Source organism: Xyrauchen texanus, chromosome 11, assembly GCF_025860055.1.
Source record: "Xyrauchen texanus isolate HMW12.3.18 chromosome 11, RBS_HiC_50CHRs, whole genome shotgun sequence".
NCBI classification, from domain to species: domain Eukaryota; kingdom Metazoa; phylum Chordata; class Actinopteri; order Cypriniformes; family Catostomidae; genus Xyrauchen; species Xyrauchen texanus.
In genome coordinates, this window is record NC_068286.1 from 4,388,941 (window position 1) to 4,407,593 (window position 18,653).

The window sequence follows — 18,653 nt, forward strand, 5'->3', positions numbered from 1 at the left end:
CATGAAATCAGATTACTTTATTAATTATTTAAGTAAGCTTAAGTGTAAGCATAGTTCTATATATCAGTCATTGCTTTAAAAGTCTGCTCACAATCTATCACATTGCCGTTTCAGTGTGCTAACACGGCAACCTCCTCCACCCCACTGCCATAGGTTGAGTCCCGTACTGCACTGGGGTAGGCTCCTCGCCCCCTGCCTCCTATCTCTGGCAGGATCTGACATTTTGAGAATAGCAATCTCATCTGACTGGCAGACAGGGTTTATGACAAAAGGGACATCACATTTCTGCATTCACTATTATTTCATCAAATAAATGTCACATCAACTTTAATTAAGTCTGCGAGTCTTTCTGATAGAAATCACATTATTTATAACCTTTCTTGTAAGTTAGTTTCTAAAGCACTTCATAATAATGTCTATATAACATTATTTTAGAAATATCCTTAACCCAAGAAATGAACTTTAAAGTAATAACGTTAGTAATTGTAATGTGATTACAATAATTTAAATTGTAATGTGCTATTGTACTGTAGACCATCTGGTGTTAAGATGCATTTCAGGTGATCGGATCACATGTGCTCAGCTCTAAATGCAGGTCTAAGGGTATAAAATAACAGCCTGATTGGAAAATTTAAAAAGTGGATATATACTGTACACAAACACGAGAACTTCAACATGCACGGACACTTATGAGAAGCATCTGCAGCTCAGGTTAATACAGGCAATCCACTAAAATATCTGACATTTTTGCTCAAAATGTTGCTTTTGTGCTTAGATTCAATTTCAGATGCATCTGGGAGAAATGGCGCGCCATTTATTTTTCGCTCTTTCTTTGTCTTTTCTGACTTTGTTGCGGTTTATTATCATACAGTAACACACGTGGTCTTAGACTAAAAAGCAATTAGCTTACATTAACTTATTTCTTTGTAATCAGATTACATAATTAATGCACTTATTTATCAAGTCATATTTAGTGGAGAGTCTCACACAAAGCAGTATAAACTAATTTTATTTTAGATGTGTTTAAGAAAAAGGATCACAAGAAAAAGTTCTCATGTGAAAACCAAATCTGTGAACACACTGTACCTAACATATGCATGTGTTAAACAGTGTGCAAGAGTGTGCAAAATACCCTTGTTTTAGGCATTCACAAAAAAAAGAGGAAGAGTCTGAGCTCAGTAGAGGCTGCGTGTGCCATGTCTGTGTTGTCAGTGTTTTTCCCTTTCATTTCTCACAGGTGCTGCCCAGCAGTTTGCATAGCTCATAAAACTGATCGGCAGAACCTGAGTCCCTTTATTTTCTCCTTTATATAAGCTCTCCTCTGCCAGGTGTTCACTGCGGGCAGATGGTTGGTTGGCAACACTGGGGTGTGACTGAAGCAGAGGTGGAGGGAAGTGATGTAGGATCAGGAAGCGAACTGGAAATAGAGGATGAATGTTGTGGTGGAGAAAGAGGAGGTAAGAAAATGAAAATTGGACTATAGTCTGGAGTAAACTTTATGGATCAGATAGTGAAAGGGAAAAACAGCAGGACAAAAGAAAGAAGGAAGAATTTAAGGTAATGATAAAATTCATGTCAGATAATACGAATGCATTGAATCCATTGAAAAAAAAAAGCACTCAAAGAAGCGATTGGGAACGGAAAGTTGCAACTTTTTTGTAAGGATAGTAGACAACAAAGACAGGTACTAGATTCAAAGACATTAGTAGGACAAAAACTTTGTGTACACGGTTGGAAGAAAAGAAACGGATGAAGGGAGTCATTTCAGGGGTCCCAACTGATGTCTCAGAAGACACAAGTTTAACAGGGGCAACAGTGGTAGATGTCAAACGACTGAAATATGTCAAAGAAAAAGAAAGGCTGGATAGCCTTTCTATAATGGTGCAGTTTGAGGAAGAAAAGCTACCAGAAAGAATATTTCTTGAGTTCATAAGCTATGCTGTTAGACCATATGTTCCCCTTAGATGTTATACGTGTCAAAAGTACGGACATGTGGCAGCTGATATAAGGGGAAGTGTGCAAGGTGCAGTGGAGAATATGAATGTGAAAATGTGGACAGGATGTGAAACCTAAATGTTGTAATTGTGGAAGTGAACATAGCGCTGGCTATGGTGGATGTCATGTAAGAAAAGAAGCAGTGAAAATTCAAAACATCTAGTTTTCAGAAGGGTTGAAATACACAGAAGCAACAAAGAGGGTTAAGAAGGTAGATCAAAAAGAACACAGGTCTACACAAGATGATATAACTAGAATAAAAGAAAGTCACAGTTGTAGCAAGGTGAATGCAAATACGATGCTAGTAGACAAAGTGTCATTCACTGCCTTTATGGCTGAAGTAATAAATTGCTCTGCTCAAACAGAAAATAGAACAGGAAAGATTAAAATCATAATTAGGGCAGCAGAAAAGCATCTGGAGGTAGAAGAAGTGACTGTGGAATAAATACACGAGAAAATCAAGATGCAGAATACAAACTCTCAAACAGCATGTGGTGGATTGTAATGGTTTTTACAATATTACAGTGGAATGCAAGAAGTCTAGTTGCTAATGGGCAGGAGTTTAAGAAATTTGTTGATAATTTTGAAAGTAAACAACAAATTATATGTATACAGGAAACATGGCTTAAAACAAATGTAAACTTTGTGATACAGGGATATACTAGTACGAAGAGATAGGGGTGTTGGAAATGGTGATGGAGTTGCTACTTTTGTACATCAAGGAATAGGGTTTAGAACAGTGCAGATCAATAATGGGTATGAGTCACTGGTGGTTGAAGTATGGACTGAATCACAAAGTATAAGAGTAATTAATTCATGCCCCCTAGGGCATGAACTCCCTAGGGGGCACAATCTTACCCTAGGAAAGTCCACCAGCTGCGTACGACAAGGTGATGTTCCTTAGCCGACAGCAGGCTTCTGGTGGGCGTGTAGTTCTGCAGAAATTATTTTAGGTATGCTGGAGCAGAGCCAGTGGCTGTTTTGTATGCCAGCATCAGAGCCTTGTGCCAACATCAGAGTGGTGTAACATGTGCTCTTTTTGGTTCATTAAAGACCAGACGTGCTGCTGCATTCTGGATCATTTGCAGAGGTCTAATTGCACATGCAGGAAGGCCTGCAATGAGTGCGTTACAGTAGTCCAGTCTAGTTATGACAAGTGACTGAACAAGCAGTTGTGTGGCATGTTCAGAGAGGAAGGGTCTTATCTTCCTGATATTGTAGAGTGTAAATCTACATGATCTTGCCATTTTTGAGATGTGGTCTGTGAAATTTAGCTTGTTATTGATGGTTACCCCAAGATTTCTGACCGTTTTGGAATGTGTTACTGTAGTTATACCCAGCTGCACTGTGATGTTGTGTTCAACAGCAGGATTGGATGGAAAGACAAGGAGTTCGGTCTTGGCTGGATTGAGTTGCAGGTGGTGTTCCTTCATCCAGACTGAGATGTCTGCCAGGCAGGCAGCGATTTGAGCGGTCACTGTGGTGTCGTTGGGCTGGAAAGACAAGTAGAGTTGCGTGTCATAGCAGTGGTAAGAGAAACCATGTGACTGAATGATGGGTCCCAGTAATGTTGTGCATATAGAGAAGAGAAGTAGCCCAAGCACTGATCCCTGAGGTACCTCGGTAAGTAATTGATGTGGCTTGGATACTTCACCTCTCCAGGCTACCTTGAAGGACCTACCTGAGAGATAGGAGTTAAATCAGTCAAGCACAGTTACTGTGATGCCCAGAGTAAAGAGGGTGGAGAGAAGGATCTGATGATTGACTGTGTCAAAGGCTGCAGAAAGGTCCAGCAGAATCAGAATGGATGATCTGGATTCAGCTTTCGCCTGTCTCAGCTGTGTAGCATGTCCACTTTTTAAGCCTGGATGATTGTCATCCAGCAGCTTGTTCTGTGTGAGATAGGCGGAGATCTGATTGAAAACTGCCCTTTCAAGTGTTTTCGCCATGAATGGGATGAGAGAGACTGGTCTGTATTATTCTACTTGTGTGCGGTTAAGTGTGGGTTTCTTCAGAAGCGGGATTACTCGAGCCTGCTTAAATGTAGTGGGAAAAGTGCCTCCAAGTAGAGATTTGTTAATTATGTGTGTGAGTCCAGGTAAGATGGACGAAGAGATGGCCTGGAGAAGGTGAGAAGGAATGGGTTCAAGGGGACAGGTGGTGGGGTGGTTGCAGTGGAGGAGTTTAGAGACCTCAGTGTCAGTCAGAGGAGAGAACATAGAGACAGAAGAGTTGCATACAGGAGACAGGTGTTTGGTGTCCTGTGGTCCTGTGAATGTATTGCTGATGGTTGTAACATTATTAGTAAAAAATGTGGTGAAGACATCTGCTGTCAGTGATGTTTCTGGTGGTGGAGGAGAGAGAAGTGTGTTGAATGTTCTAAACAAGCTGCAGGTGTCTGTGGTGCTGTTGATCTTGTTCTGTAATAGGAGGTTTTTGCAGCTTTAATGTTATCTGAGAAAGTTGCAAGCAGAATCTGATACTTACTTAGATCTGCTGGATTTTATATTTCAGACAACAGTCCGATGTTCTCGAAGGATGTCAGACAGCAGGGGCAGGGTGGTGTAGTACATGCTGGTCTAGAGGAGAGAGGACAGATGTTGTCTAGAAAGGTTGTTAAAGTAAGTTATATCAAATTCTGAAAAAGCAGAAGTGTTGGCTGAAAATGGTGTCAAGGTCCACAGTAACAGGAATATATCAGAAGAAATACGAAATGAGAGAAAATCAAAATATTTTAGAGCAAAGAGGTGTAGAAGAAAGCATAGTGGATGAAGTTTTTACCATGTATGAACTAAATCAGGCAGGGGTGAGAAACACTTCTCCTGGTAAAGATGAAATATGCAATGTAATGATTAGACATCTATCAGAGAACTGAAATAATATTGTATTACATATTTTTAATACAGTGTGGAAGTTAGGAAAGCTTCCCTCCTCTTGGAAACATGGCATAATTATTCCAATTATAAGCCAGGGAAAGATCATTCACAAGTGTCAAGTTATAGACCAATTGCATTAACATCTAGCCTTTGTAAATGAATGAAAAGAATGGTAATGGATAGACTGACTTATGTCCTAGAATCAAAAAGGTCTTTTATGTCAACATCAGATTGGTTTTAGAAAAGGAAGAAAGGAAGAAGAGTTTAGAATCTGATTTTAGAAAGGCTCAGGTCAATAAAGAAGTATTCATTGGAGTGTTTTTAGATGTGGAAAAAGCGTATGATATGATGTGGAAGGAAGGACCACATGAATGTTTTGAGGTGTTTGGCAGGTATAGATTGGGGTGCTGACCGGCAGTCTCTGAAAATAATATACTGTGCTCATAAGGTCTACAGTAGACTATGCGAGTATTATTTATGGAACAGCCTCAGCATCTCTGCTTGATAAAGTAAATATAATACAAAATCAAGCATTAAGAATATGCTGTGGAGCATTTTAAACATCACCTGTGTCAACTCTACAGGTTGAAATGGGTGAGATGCCGCTGGAGTTTTGTAGGTTAAAACTGAAATTGATATATTGGGCAACTGTAAAAGGGCATTCAGAAGCACATCAAGTTAAAATAGTATCAGAAAACATGAATATAGAAATCTAGATATCTTTGGATGGAAAGAAAATAAAGATGCTCATCAAACTGGAATAAGTAAATGTCCTGTTTACCCTACTGTAGTATTGCCAGCAACATAGCTATTCCCAATGCCTGTAGTTGACTTTCAACTTCTAGTGAGTATAAATGATAAAAACAGACAAGAACCTAAAGAAACAATTGTACAGAAATATTTGGATCAGAAATATGTATCCGTATTTCAGCTATATACAGATGGATCTAAAGATCCTGAAACAGGACATACAGCATCAGCAGTGTATATACCAAGGTTCAGGAACAAAATAGCAAAAAAAACATCTAATCATATATCAGTATATACAACAGAAATGCTTACAATGGCTATTCAGTGGGTGGAAAATATCAAAATACCTGAAGTGGTCATATGTTCGGACTCTTTTGCAGCATTATTAAGTCTAAAAAGTGGAAAATCATCAACTAGGCAAGACATTTTATCAGATATGTTACTGTTCAGAATACATCAAACAAATACATCAAACAAGAACAGTTATCTCATTTTATGGGTACCCGCTCATATATAGGGGTAGAAGGAAATGAAGTGGCGGATCAAATAGCAAAACAAGCATTAAAACCCTCAGATATAGAGTTTAATGTTCCAATGAGAAAATTGGAATTAATAGAACATTTATGCATTTGGCAGACGCTTTTATCCAAAGCGACTTACAGTGCACTTATTACAGGGACAATCCCCCCGGAGCAACCTGGAGTTAAGTGTCTTACTCAAGGGCCCAACAGTGGCATCTTGGTGGTGCTGGGGCTTGTACCCCTGACCTTCTGGTTAGTAACCCTGAGCCTCAACCACTGAGCCACCACTGTCCCAGGGTTAATTAAAGGAAGGGTTAATTAAAGGAGCTGTAAAGGATAAGTGGCAAAGAAAATGGGACAGTGAAAATAAAGGACGATGTCTATATAATATTCAGAGAATAGTTGGGAGTGAGAGGAGAAGTTTTGGGAATAGAGGGGAACGCAGCATAATATCCCTTCCTCTACGTCAATGCTCCACACTCCATCCCAGTAGATTTGTCAACCGCCAAAAAACTTCAAAGAAGAAGAAAGAAGTTTAGTGAGTTTGTTTGTTGTTCCCTATCTTGTCGATTTCCTGTGCCTGAATATTCTCTAGTTGGTTAGTTTCTTTTCCTTTTTCTGTTTCTGTTGGTTTAGTGCCTTGTGGCCAAATTTATGTTGATAATTTTTCTCCATCTTGAGAGTTTTTGTTTGTATCCTGTCTTTCTGATAAATAAAACTTATTTTGCCTTCATCAATACATTTGGGTCCTCATCTCATCGGTGATCCCAACACAAGGATGATGACACCCCCACACAAACAGAAGTGGAAGCTTCCACACTTCAGAAAAGAAGGAAGAAGCCCAGCTCCCGCGGCCACAGAGGCCGTTTCTCCTTCCCTGTCAGCGTTCATGGCCATGGAGGCCATTCCCCATTGCCATCCAACACATGAAGCTGCCATCAATGACTCTATCCTGTTCCCTGATACTTTTGAAGAGCCTGTTCCCTGTGGCCGTCGCTGAGCCAGTCCAGTTCCCTGTAGTCATTGAGTCTGTCCCCTGTGGTCACCTCCATCTGTCCAGTTTCCAGCAGCCACTGCTCAGTCGGACAACCTCCAAGCGGCCACCACTATGTCTTATCCCTACTTGGCACCCACCACCACAGCCGACCCAGCCCAAGTCCAGTATGACCCCTGTCCAGCATCCGCCACCCACTCTGCTGACCTCTGTCCTCGCCTCCACTCCTTCCTTGTTCCCTCCCAGGTCAATGGACCCCATCTCTGACCTGAAGACTCCTCCCAGGCCTCGGGATCCCACACCTTTTCTCAAACTTCCTTCCTGGTTTCCCTCCTTTCCCTCCCCTTTTTGTTATTTTTGTTCTGTGTTAGTACCTGTTCTGTTTGTCTTGTTTGTATTTATGTTCCCTTTTTTGGGACACCAGGAGACGTCCCTTTGAGAGGGGGTAGAGTCAGGACCCTGTCACTTAGTCAGTCTGGGTTTTTGTTGTGTCAGGGTCCTGACACTGTTGTTCTGTGTCTGTGATTTGTCTCTGAGCACATGGATTCAGGTTGTGATTTCCCTGCCGTGCAACTACGGTCGGTCTTGTGTTTCATGTTCATGATCCAAGGGTCTGGATCCTGACTCTCTTGTCTAGTTCGGTCTCTGTTCTGGTGTCGGGATCCGGACACTCATGATCCATGTCTTGTCTAGTATGTGTTTGTGTTGAGCACATGGCTCAGGATTTTTCTCCCATGCGCTCTCTATGGCTTTGGTTTTATTCTTTGTGTGAGCGCACTGCTTTGGGTTTAGTTCCTTTGGCATACCCTCTTCTGTCTGTTTGGTGATTCATGTTCAGAGTGTGGTGTCTGAACCCTGTGGTGTGGTGGTGTGTGGGTGTTCTCCACCTCCTCACAGGTGCTGCCCAGCAGCAATCAGCATGGCCAGCACCTGTGTCCCTTTATTTATACTCTCCTCTGCCTCTTCAGTTTGTTCCCTGTCTTGTTGGTTTCCTGTGCCTGTTGATTCTCTGGTAGTTTTATTTCTTGTCCTTTTTCTGTTGGTTTAGTGCCTTGTGACCAAATTTATGTACATTTTTCTCCATTTGTGAGTTTGTTTGTATCCTGTCTTTCTGTTAAATAAAACATATTTGCCTCCATTTCTGCGTTTGGGTCCTCATATCATCGGTGATCATGACATACAGAAACTTGATGCTTTCAATGAAAGATTTATTTATATGCTAGGGAGTCCTCAACATTATTTAATATTAAATTATATTTGTCTGTTTTTGTATATTATGTTGGTTGCATTTTTATTTTCCATTGCTCTCAGTGGAGAAAGATGTTTTCTTCAGTACAATAGTGTAGTTATGAAATCTACCAACAGGGGCTAACTGCTAAAACAGAGTGGACAGAGTGCAGTTGAGTCTGCTGACTCATGATGTCTAACACTGTAAATCCTAAAATATGTACAAAACAAATTCAGATTTAAACAACTTTACAGCTCAGATTAACTTGTTTTGAACCTGGAATATTCCTTTAATAAAAGTAATTGCAAAAAACACATATTGTTGAAAAACTGAACTGATCCCCTGTTTAAAAAAGGCACTGTAACCAATATGTTCTCACGTTTGCGCTCACAACATGCATGTTTTAAACATCTAATTCCTCTTTCTAAAAGCAGTATGCAAAATAACGCCCTTGTTTTAGGCATGCGCAAAAAAGACAGAAGAGTCTTTGTCTCAGGGCCCTGTCTGAGAGTCTGAGCTCAGAAGAGGCTAAAAAACATTCTTTCAAGTCATGGAAATGGAGGACATTTATGCAAATGTCGAACACAATAACTGCAACAGACCAGTTAAGGAAGACCTGGATGAAGATAAAGACATTTATGTCAACAAGGACACATTTGGTTCACAAAAACAAAGTTGCAGCCAGAATGAGTCTAAAGCCCAAATCCAAGGTGAGCAGAAATTTTAACATGTCAATAATAGTTGAGTTCTGTGTACAGGTACATCCTGGACTGTCTACTTTAAGATACCTGAATTGTGTTTATACGTTGAATTGTCTTGATATTGTTATAGAGCGGCCAATCCATTTAAATGTAGACATTCAGTGTACTCTATAGATACTTCAGGAAAAGACAGTTAAGATAACAACTCATTTGAAATGCTGTTTTTCATAAAAATTAATATAATTGACATTTATTTGAGTTCGATTTTTTAATTTTTAACAGGAGGAAGTAGATGTTTCGTGGTGAGCACAGTGTGTCTTGGGCTCATATGTGTTCTTCTGGTGATCACCATTATAGTGCAACAAATGAAGATCACATCAGATAGAGAAATAAAGCTGAACTATAAAAACATGGCTGAAGAATTCAACCAAACTGTAAACAGGATGCAGGTCAATTACAGCGATCTAACAATTGAAAAAGTCCAATTGCAGAGCAGTTTCAACTCTTTGGATCAGAAGAAACTGGAGTTGGAGACCAGAGTCAACAGTCTAACTATTGAAAAAGAGCAATTGCAGAGCAGCTTCAACTCTTTGGATCAGAAGAAACTGGCGGTAGAGGCTGAGCTAATGAAAAAGAATTCTCAACGAGGTTTGTGGGTAATAACAGCTGTTCATAGTTTCACTGTCCTCATTTTCTTTATTCTGTTTATTCATGTCTGATTTGAACTAACAGGGTACTACTTTGTCAATGAGCATAAGAGCTGGTCTGACAGCAGAAAGTTCTGCAGGGATCGTGGTGGAGATCTGATCATCATCAACACTGAAGAGAAACAGGTAGAAGTTTCTGAGAGTAAATGTGAGTGTTTTATAAGAGAGGTGGTATCACACTGCATTTTGTTTAATCCACAAACAGAGGTTCATATCTTCAATCATCAAGGAGAGAGTGTGGATTGGTTTGTCTGACATCGAGAATGAGGGCAACATGAAATGGGTGGATAATTCCCCACTGAAGAAAGGGTAAGTGCTAAACCACCCACAACTTGAGATATATATATATATATATATTAGGGCTGTCGATTTAACACGTTTATTCAGTGCGATTCATTTTACAAAAAATAACGTTTTAAAAATGTTAATGTGGCAGGGCGGAGGGCTGGGTCGTGATCCTACGCACCCGGTCCCGTATTAGGCCATGCCACAGTTAAACAATTAATCGCAATGCCCCGGACCGTAATAAGGAAGATTCCTGAGAAATGAAAGCTTGTAGTACCACCTGTTTACTCCAGAGGGCAGTAAGTGAAACTTCAACTGTATGACCAACGCACAGTTTATACAGTGAACAGAGAAACGATTGTTTGGTTGTGCATTTGATTTTTAAATAAATCGTCCTCCTTATGTGATCCACACTGAGTAAATGCACTTTATAGCTGTCTGGGTTCTGAATATTTGAGAATCAGATTACATGTTTTTCAGGTTTTGGATAGTAAATGAACCAAATGATGCTGATAGAGCGGAGGACTGTGTTGAAATAAATCCCTCATTACCAGCAGAGAACAACTGGAATGATCTCCCATGCTCAGCAAGTAAAAGATGGATTTGTGAGAATTAGCTTTCATGTCTTCAACTTTATGATATTTTATCATGCTTTTACTTATATTATTCTCTGAAATGATTGCATGTCTGATAAAAGTTCCTTGTCAATAAAAATTAATTTAACAATATTCTCGCTGTTCATATTATTTACAGTACTTTCATTTTTTATATTCAAAATAAAGAGCTGATTTTTAAGGAATATTCCTGGCTCAATACCTGTTAAGATCAATGGAGAGTTGTGGGATAATCTTGATTACCAGACAAAATATTTTTGACTCGTCCCTCCTTTTATTTGAAAAAAAAGCAAAAATCGAGGTTACAGTGAGGCACTTACAATGGAAGTGAATGGGGCCATTTTTGTGGGTTTAAAGTAGTGTCGTGCTTTTGAGGAGACAAAGTCAATTTTTCAAGGTAAAAATTTTAAAAATAAAAGTATAATAATCATTCACCCATTCGTCTGCTTGGCCCGTAAGCTCCGCTCGAAAAGACCCCGTTTCTCCTGTGTTCCCTTCTTTTCTACATTTCTGACCCAGGGTGTATTCCTTTGTTCTGAATCTCCAATATATTAAGAGATAAGTTTCAATCATTCTGTTGGTTTGTTTTTTCTGCAGTGGCACGGCTAGTTTTGCAATGTTCTATTGGTTTGTTTTTATCACCTCCCTGCCTAGAGAACTTCCTGTCCTAGACACTGTTTCTAAGTTCCGCCCACATCCTGTGTCAGAAATGCAGCTGCAGTTTATCACGCCTTCACATTCAATGATCATTTTAATGTTTCAGTTTTAGTGCATATTTTCTAGTTAGTAACATACATCAATCATCATTTGTTTGGAGGCATACATTGTTTAAGATTAAGACACAACAATTCCCTCCTTTTACACCATTCATGATGTAAACACTGTCCCTTCGATGCTTCGTCAGGTGTGATACTCAGTGCCGATTCTTTCTCTATTAAACCTGCACTGGTATCCCATTCTCTTAGAGCCATCTACTGCACCTATACAGGCGATCAGCTGGCCCCTCGGTCCTGGGATCCCACGGTTGCCCACTTTGCTACAAAATACAAGGAAAAACTTAATGCAATTGTATCTGCTGTGTGGAGAGGAAAACCTGTCGTGCAGTGTAATACAGTTTTAATGCAAGTAACTTTTCTTGACAGGAATCTCTTCCACGACCCCGCTGCACCAGCGGTCACCTGTAAGGCATAAGGCTAGAAAATGTCATTATTTACAGTATTACATGTGCTATAGTAAATGGGGACTCTGAATCGTCCCCTATCACTGCTTCTGTTTCTTCTAAGGTACTTTGGCAGATTCTAGACATCTATCTTTTTCATGCAGCTCAGCCAAATCAGTTCTAACCTCCGCAGTTCTGCGTGAGGGGGCCTGTGAGGGTACACAATGTGTCAGGTGGTGTCAATTAGCTCCTGTCTTACCCCTTACTTTTAGGGCATGGGGGGTGCACTCCACCACTTCCCAAGGCACTGTCCACCTGGGTTCAGACCACTTTCTCTTGTGGACCTTCACCCGTACCCAGTCACCAGGCTTGACAGGAGGCTCTGTGGTCTCTTCCGTTTCTCACCTCTTTGGCATGAGTACAGCATGCTTCACAGGGGTCATTTGCGTGGTTACGATTCCTCTTCTCATCTATTTTGGCCCATCAACATCTACTGCTCCGAAGGCATAGTTAGTGTCGGTGTAGATATTTACTCTTTTGCCCTCACTTATTTTGAGTGCGGTGATTTCGGCCAGCTGAGCTGAGGCCGGTTGTGGGATAATCTGAGCGTCCATTGTGGTGATATTTTGCCTTATTGTTTAACCACTGAATAGGAGGCCATATTCCCATGATTTCCCTTATAGCAACATCCCTAGCTGTACAGGGTTAAGTCTGGTTCCTCCAGGGGTTCTGTGTGTAGTTCCATTCTTATCTTCAGATCTTTTGCTGCCCTGAATTCACAGTCATGTGGCTCTTGTCCTTCAAAGTTCATTCCTGTTGTCATGTTTACCCCTGTGGCGGTGTAGGTAATATGAGGTTGTTTCCACGTTTCAGCGATCTTTAGTTTTCTTACTGTTGAAAATGTGAAGGCTGCTGAGTTTAGGTATGCCACCACTCCATGCAAGGTGTTCACTATGAGTGGATGGCACATAACGATGTGGGCCGTTTTTCTATTGCTTTGCAGAGTGCTGCTAAATGTCTCGTGCATCCCACCTGGCCTTTTTCCACATTGTCCAGCTTTGAGCTGTGGTACATAAGTACTCTCCTTTCTCCCTCCTTTTTCTGAAACAGAACAGCATTCACCTTCCCACCTGTTTCAGAAACATCCAGGAAGAAGGGTTTTTTGTAATCTGATGTACTGAGGTGTGCTGCTTGTGCCAATGCCTGTTTCGTGTGGGTGAATGCCTCGTCAGCTTCTGCTGTCCATGAAAGAGTGGCAGCAAGGTTTCTGTGTCCTACCTCAGCCATCATATCTCTCAGGGGTTGTGTTAACGCCACATAGTTTGGTACATGGTTCCTGTTGTATCAGGTAAATCCTAGAGAACCCAACATTTGTTGAACTGTCTTGGGTTTACCATGTGAGAGTATGTTGGTTCTTTGTGCTCGGGAGCTTGTTCAGGTGAGTTTTGGGGAGCTATTTTTCTGTTTACCTTAATTACCGGTATTGTCCCGCATCTTTTATTGTAACTTGTCGGATTACCCAGGTTGCAGTGTTGTCTGTGCGTGCAGTGAATATCTTCCCACACTTTTGATCAGCATATGATGCATTTCACGGTGCCAGAGGAACTCACAGACATTTCCGGTAGTCTGGAGCGCTATCTGGTGGTGTGTAGGAGGAGACAGCAGGTTTTTAAACCACCAGTAGAGTCTTGCTCTTGCTGCTAAGCACTGAGGTGCTTGACATGCTTTTTTTTCATGTCTTATTCTCTGGCCCTCCAGTGGTACTTCCAGTGTTTTTAAAGTTTATAAATGCATACTATGTTTCATTCTACATCAATTTAATCTGTACCTTCAGAGATAATTCAAACAATGAATTATATCTAAAACATTTAAAAAGTTCGTATTTTCAAAATAAACATTCTTAGCATTCCCTTTTAATTCTGGTTACATTACCTTGTAACATTACCTTGTAACATGGATCTCATCAATACATGATGAGTTGAGTAAGCCGTAAAGGGCACCTTTTACTGCCCGAAACCGGCTTCCTCGCTCCTCCGCTCTCACTACCCTCGACGGAGGAGCTTCCGCCCTGCATGCCATGGCCCCTCCTTCAACCAAGGCACTTCAAAACTTGCACTTGCGTAGTCCTGTTCTTGATGTGCTGCTGGAACTGCGCTCAATGACCGATCGCGCCCCCCGGGCCACGAAGGTCAGAAGCGCTGGAACTCGAACGGGCGATGGCCAACCTTGTGGTCCAGAAACGTAATCTAATAACAGAATAATAAACATAAACATAATAACAGTAACAAGGAGTAACAAAATTAAAAAAAGGTTTGGGGTTCCCCTTCTCCCATCCCAGCAATCAATGATCACTTGAGTTTAAAATCCAAAACAAATCATTTATTTAATCAAAACAAGAGAAGGGAGTCAAAATGGCTTCAGGAGGGGGCAAAGGCCAAAATAACAAACAAAACTTAAATATCTGTTAAAACTACCTTACCTAACAAAGAAAAAGTGCAAATGAACAACATTATCTTCCCTACCTCCCTCACCAACCAAAACACAGGAGAGAAGATAAAAAGTTGAAAATAAATAAATGGCACCCACCTCCCTACAGCTTCCACACTTAAATAGTATTTACAATATTTACTCAATGATTAAGGTTAACTTCAAGTTACCTTCAACTCACTATTTACAACAATAGATGGTGACCACAACAACACTATGTAGCAGCAATACATCAAACACAACTGTCTGGGATGGGAAAAAGGGAAGTTCGATTGCAGTGAAGATCTGCTTCGATTTATCCTGTTTCCCTCTCCTCACCAACCAATCCAGACAGGGGGGTGATTGGTAATCATCATTGAAGACACCTGACCCAATGTTAATCACCCTGCAAGGAGGCCGGAGGAAGAGAGAGATAGAGAGAGAAACAAAACAGGAAAACCACAACACATAGTGGACAAAATCTCCAATTGCAATAAGGCCAATGCCATACATCTATAGATGTAATTGAACAAAATATGTTGACAAAGGAAGGAACCAACAAATACGTCCTGGGATGTAACAGACTGATCAGTTGCACTTCAGCTTGGCAATACTGACTCCACTAACGAGAAGACTATTTGGGAAACCTGTTTGGAATCAGTGAATTTTTTAGTAACAGCCAAGAATCACTATTACTATTGTGGATGTGTACTTAAGCCCAAAGTGTACTTTGATATTCCAATTAGTTCAGATTACATCTGCCTTTAGAGCTTCTTGTCAGCAATGACTCAACTTTGAGTGTTGCCACCTTGTGGACCCGCTTATTAGTGCAAATAATTCCAGGCCCATCAGACATTTTGGCTTCAATTAGAGTATGTTCACCTTCATCTTTGGCACTACTGATGGTACATTGAGCGTGTGGAAACCAGGAAGTACTTGTGTTCAAATAAATAATAAGTGCAATCCAGAAGTTGTATTTCTGCTCTAAAATGCCATTTTCACTCCACTGATGGTTAGGGAGTATAGAGTGAATAAAATATGCATTCCTGCTGTGATTGTAATAAGTCATTTACAGCTATAAATATAACTCACTTTTGGCGCCACCCTGTGGACGTTTCACCTCAACAACACCTCCAGCTTTGACTACTGGGGGCAGTGATTTGAATTTTGTTATGCAGAAACTGCTGAAAACGTCCCTTAGACTTATGCTGTTTTTTTTTATGTGTGATATTGGGGTAGCTGTGGCTCAGGTGGTAGAGCAGGTTGGCCACTAATCGCAGGGTTGGAGGCCCACATGACGCCACATGCCAAAGTGTCCTTGGGCAACACACTGAGTGGCAGGCTAGCGCCTTGCATGGCAGCTCTGCCATCATTGGTGTGTGTGAGTGTGTGTGTGTGTGAATGGGTCAATGAGTCACAGTGTGAAGCGCTTTGAATAACACTAAGGTTAAAAAAGTGCTATATAAGTTCAGAACATTTACCATATTCCAATTTGAAATCTTGTGGACGAAAAAAAACTGTAATTGAAGGAGGGACTCTGGCCATATCTAGGGACCTGAATACCGTAGAGACTTGGGGGGTGGGCTCTAGCAGCCACTCAGAATACCTTGGAAACCAAATAGAAAATGCTGGGAAAGATTGTGTAAGGGAGCTTTGCTCAACATGTGTTTGGTAATTTGAGCTTCACCACATCCTCTTAAAGGGACTCAAACTGTGAAACAATGTACACAACATCCTAAAAACCATAAGCTCATCTGTGAAGACAGAGCAAAAAATGGAACCCCAGCCCATCTATGAAAATTATGGACGCAAAAACTGCAACAAGTCAAGTGGGAAAGAACAAAGCGGAGAATATATTTATGCTAATGAAGAGACACGTGGACCTCAAAATTTGAGTTGCAGACAGACCCAGGCAAAAACCCAAAACCACAGTAAGCAGAAAGTTCAGTGAGATGCAAAGTTGGTATCTCAAGTTTGAGGAACTGTGAACTGTTGGATACTTTTTTATCAGTTCTTTTCTAAGAGCAATTAGTCATTGTTTCTGTTGTTATATATAAATATTTGTAAGGCTTAATGTGGTCTTGTTTTTCTGTTTTCAACATATTTTCTTGATTTTACGTTTTTTAGAGAGAAAACGTCGTTAGAGATCAAAACTTGCACATAATTAAACAGTCCTTCTGCTTTTAAAGACAAAAGTGGATTATAGTTGATTTAAAATGGTCTGTCGAATAATACCGAATTTTATTTTCCTGTTTGACAGAGGGATGTAAATGTTTTGTGCTGAGCGCAGTGTGTCTTGGGCTCATTTGTGTTCTCCTGGCATCTGGCATTATAATGATGCATGCCAAGAACATGGCAGAGAGAGAAGAAAGTAATCTGAGATACAGAGATGTAGTCATACAGAGCAACCAAACTACTAATATGTTACAGGCCAAATACAATGAACTAACTGCTGAGAAAGACCGACTACAGAGAAGCTTCATGTCTTTGAATCAGAATTTGGAGACCAGAGTTGAACAAGGTTTGCCAAAGTCAGTTTCTTTGAATACATTTAACTGTTAATTTACTTCTTGCATAGTAAAGAAAACTGTATTTGTTTTGTGTTTAGTGAAAGCAAACAGGTGGCACTGGTACTTCATATCCAGTGAGAAGAAGAGCTGGTCTCAGAGCAGAGAGATCTGTCGGGATCGTGGCGGAGATCTGGTCATCATCAACACTGAAGAGGAACAGGTAGACTTTCTGAGGGTAAATGTGAGAGTTTTATAAGAGGGAGATGAGTGGGATAACACTGCATTCTGTTTTTATCCACAAACAGAGGTTCATATCTTCATTCAAGGAGAGAGTGTGGATTGGTTTGTCTGACATCGAGAAAGAGGGCAACATGAAATGGGTGGATAATTCACCACTGACGAAATCGTAAGTTCAAACTACTCACAGAAAAGCAATTTCCTGGTTGCTGAATGAGTAAATACTTTATGGCTGTTTAGTTCCTGAATAATTGAGACTCTTATAAACTCATGTTATTCAGATTTTGGAGTAAGAAACATCGTGAAAAGAAGGACTGTGTTGAAGTGAGTCCAGCTAAAGATGTCCTGAAAAACTGGAATGTTTATCCATGCTCAGAGAAGAGAAAATGGATTTGTGAGAATTGGGTTTGGTCCCCTCTTGCATGACATAATGCTTTCACATTTTAAATGTTATTGTGATCACATCATGTCTCATTTAAACTCCAGTTCAAATTTTAGCACATTTCAGCATACCTTGTAAACTGCTTTTAAAATACCATTTGATGATGTATCATGTTCTGCAAAGAACAAAATTGAGATGCTGAGATGAAACATGTTTGAATGAAAATGTCAAATGGATTATTTCTTATTGCTACTGTATAACAAACTCATCCTGTTTCTCAGAGTGAATCCTAGTAATCATGGGACATTGAGAAATGTGACACACCTGACCATTTGTTCATTTCCTGCTCCATCACAATCAGGTCTATGTTATCTGTAATGACTGTATTTTAGTTATAATGTGTCTCATATGTTGGTCTGAGGTGTCAATCACAGTAAATTGCATATAAACAAAGAGCAATAAAGTGCCGGATTCCTTAAATCACCAATGTATTTTGATATTGAGATTTTCATATATAGGCGAAAAGTAAAGAAGCTTTCTCTTTTAATAAAAATGTTAAATTGTCAGTAATAAACAGAGTTTTTGTCTGTATTTCCTATAATATAAAATAGATTTATAGACACTCTTAGCTTGTGGTATGTTAGTGTTAATCTCACTCAGTTCTCTGAGATCTTCAGTTGAAGTATGTTTTGGTGAAGATTAGTAGGTTTAAAGAAGTGAAAAGGGAACTCTTGAAATGTAAGCGCAGTGTAGTTCTAGCAGGAAGACTAGCAGCTGTACATCATCGCACCATTAGCTGGGTAACTCCTAGCCAATCACATGTAAGCCATTGCTTTATAGCTCTGCTCATAATCACATTGCTGTTTCGGTGTGCTAACACGGCAACCTCCTCCACCCCACCACCATGTGTTGAGTCCCGTCCTGCATGGGGGTAGGCTACTCGCCCCTGCCTCCTATCTCCAGCAGGATCTGATGGTTCCGAGTACAACTTCGGACTGCCAGATGGGGCCTAAGCAAAAGAGATAAATTACATTTCTGTTTTATATTCATCAAATAAACGTCATCTAAAACTTTACTCAAATCAGCGAGTCTTCCTCATCTTCTATCTTAGACAAGCACATCCTGGCAATTTTAGAAATATGCACTGAAATAAACTATGAGTGGGAACTGCCTATGCTGCTTGAAAGAACTATTTCAAGTTAGAAGCAGATGTCAGAGTATTAATTAT

General features: G+C 40.3%; 3 protein-coding genes across 6 annotated transcripts in view; 2 read left to right on the top strand and 1 right to left on the bottom strand.

The window, feature by feature from the left end:
* LOC127651650 (zinc finger CCCH domain-containing protein 13-like) overlaps positions 1-18,653 on the bottom strand; it is a 70,908-nt gene that overhangs the window by 23,703 nt on the left and 28,552 nt on the right. The gene's annotated exons all lie outside the window — the stretch shown is intronic.
* Positions 1,403-18,478, top strand: LOC127651649 (C-type lectin domain family 4 member E-like). 4 transcript variants are annotated; one of them, XM_052137592.1, is made up of 5 exons: positions 1,403-1,457; positions 16,727-16,817; positions 16,905-17,026; positions 17,112-17,212; positions 17,325-18,478. In XM_052137592.1, exons 1-5 carry the CDS (start codon positions 1,431-1,433, stop codon positions 17,467-17,469), a joined length of 486 nt encoding a protein of 161 aa, XP_051993552.1. In that variant the 5' UTR covers positions 1,403-1,430; the 3' UTR covers positions 17,470-18,478. The 4 variants fall into 4 exon arrangements, with proteins under 4 accessions (XP_051993552.1, XP_051993550.1, XP_051993553.1 ...); XM_052137590.1 differs by lacking the exon at positions 1,403-1,457 and adding an exon at positions 13,778-16,227 and having other exon boundaries at positions 16,557-16,817; XM_052137593.1 differs by lacking the exon at positions 1,403-1,457 and adding an exon at positions 16,107-16,227.
* On the top strand, positions 8,701-10,775 carry LOC127651646 (C-type lectin domain family 4 member E-like). The gene is made up of 5 exons (XM_052137586.1): positions 8,701-9,074; positions 9,348-9,713; positions 9,798-9,898; positions 9,978-10,081; positions 10,538-10,775. The coding sequence occupies exons 1-5, from the start codon at positions 8,915-8,917 to the stop codon at positions 10,671-10,673; spliced, it is 867 nt and encodes a 288-aa protein (XP_051993546.1). The 5' UTR covers positions 8,701-8,914; the 3' UTR covers positions 10,674-10,775.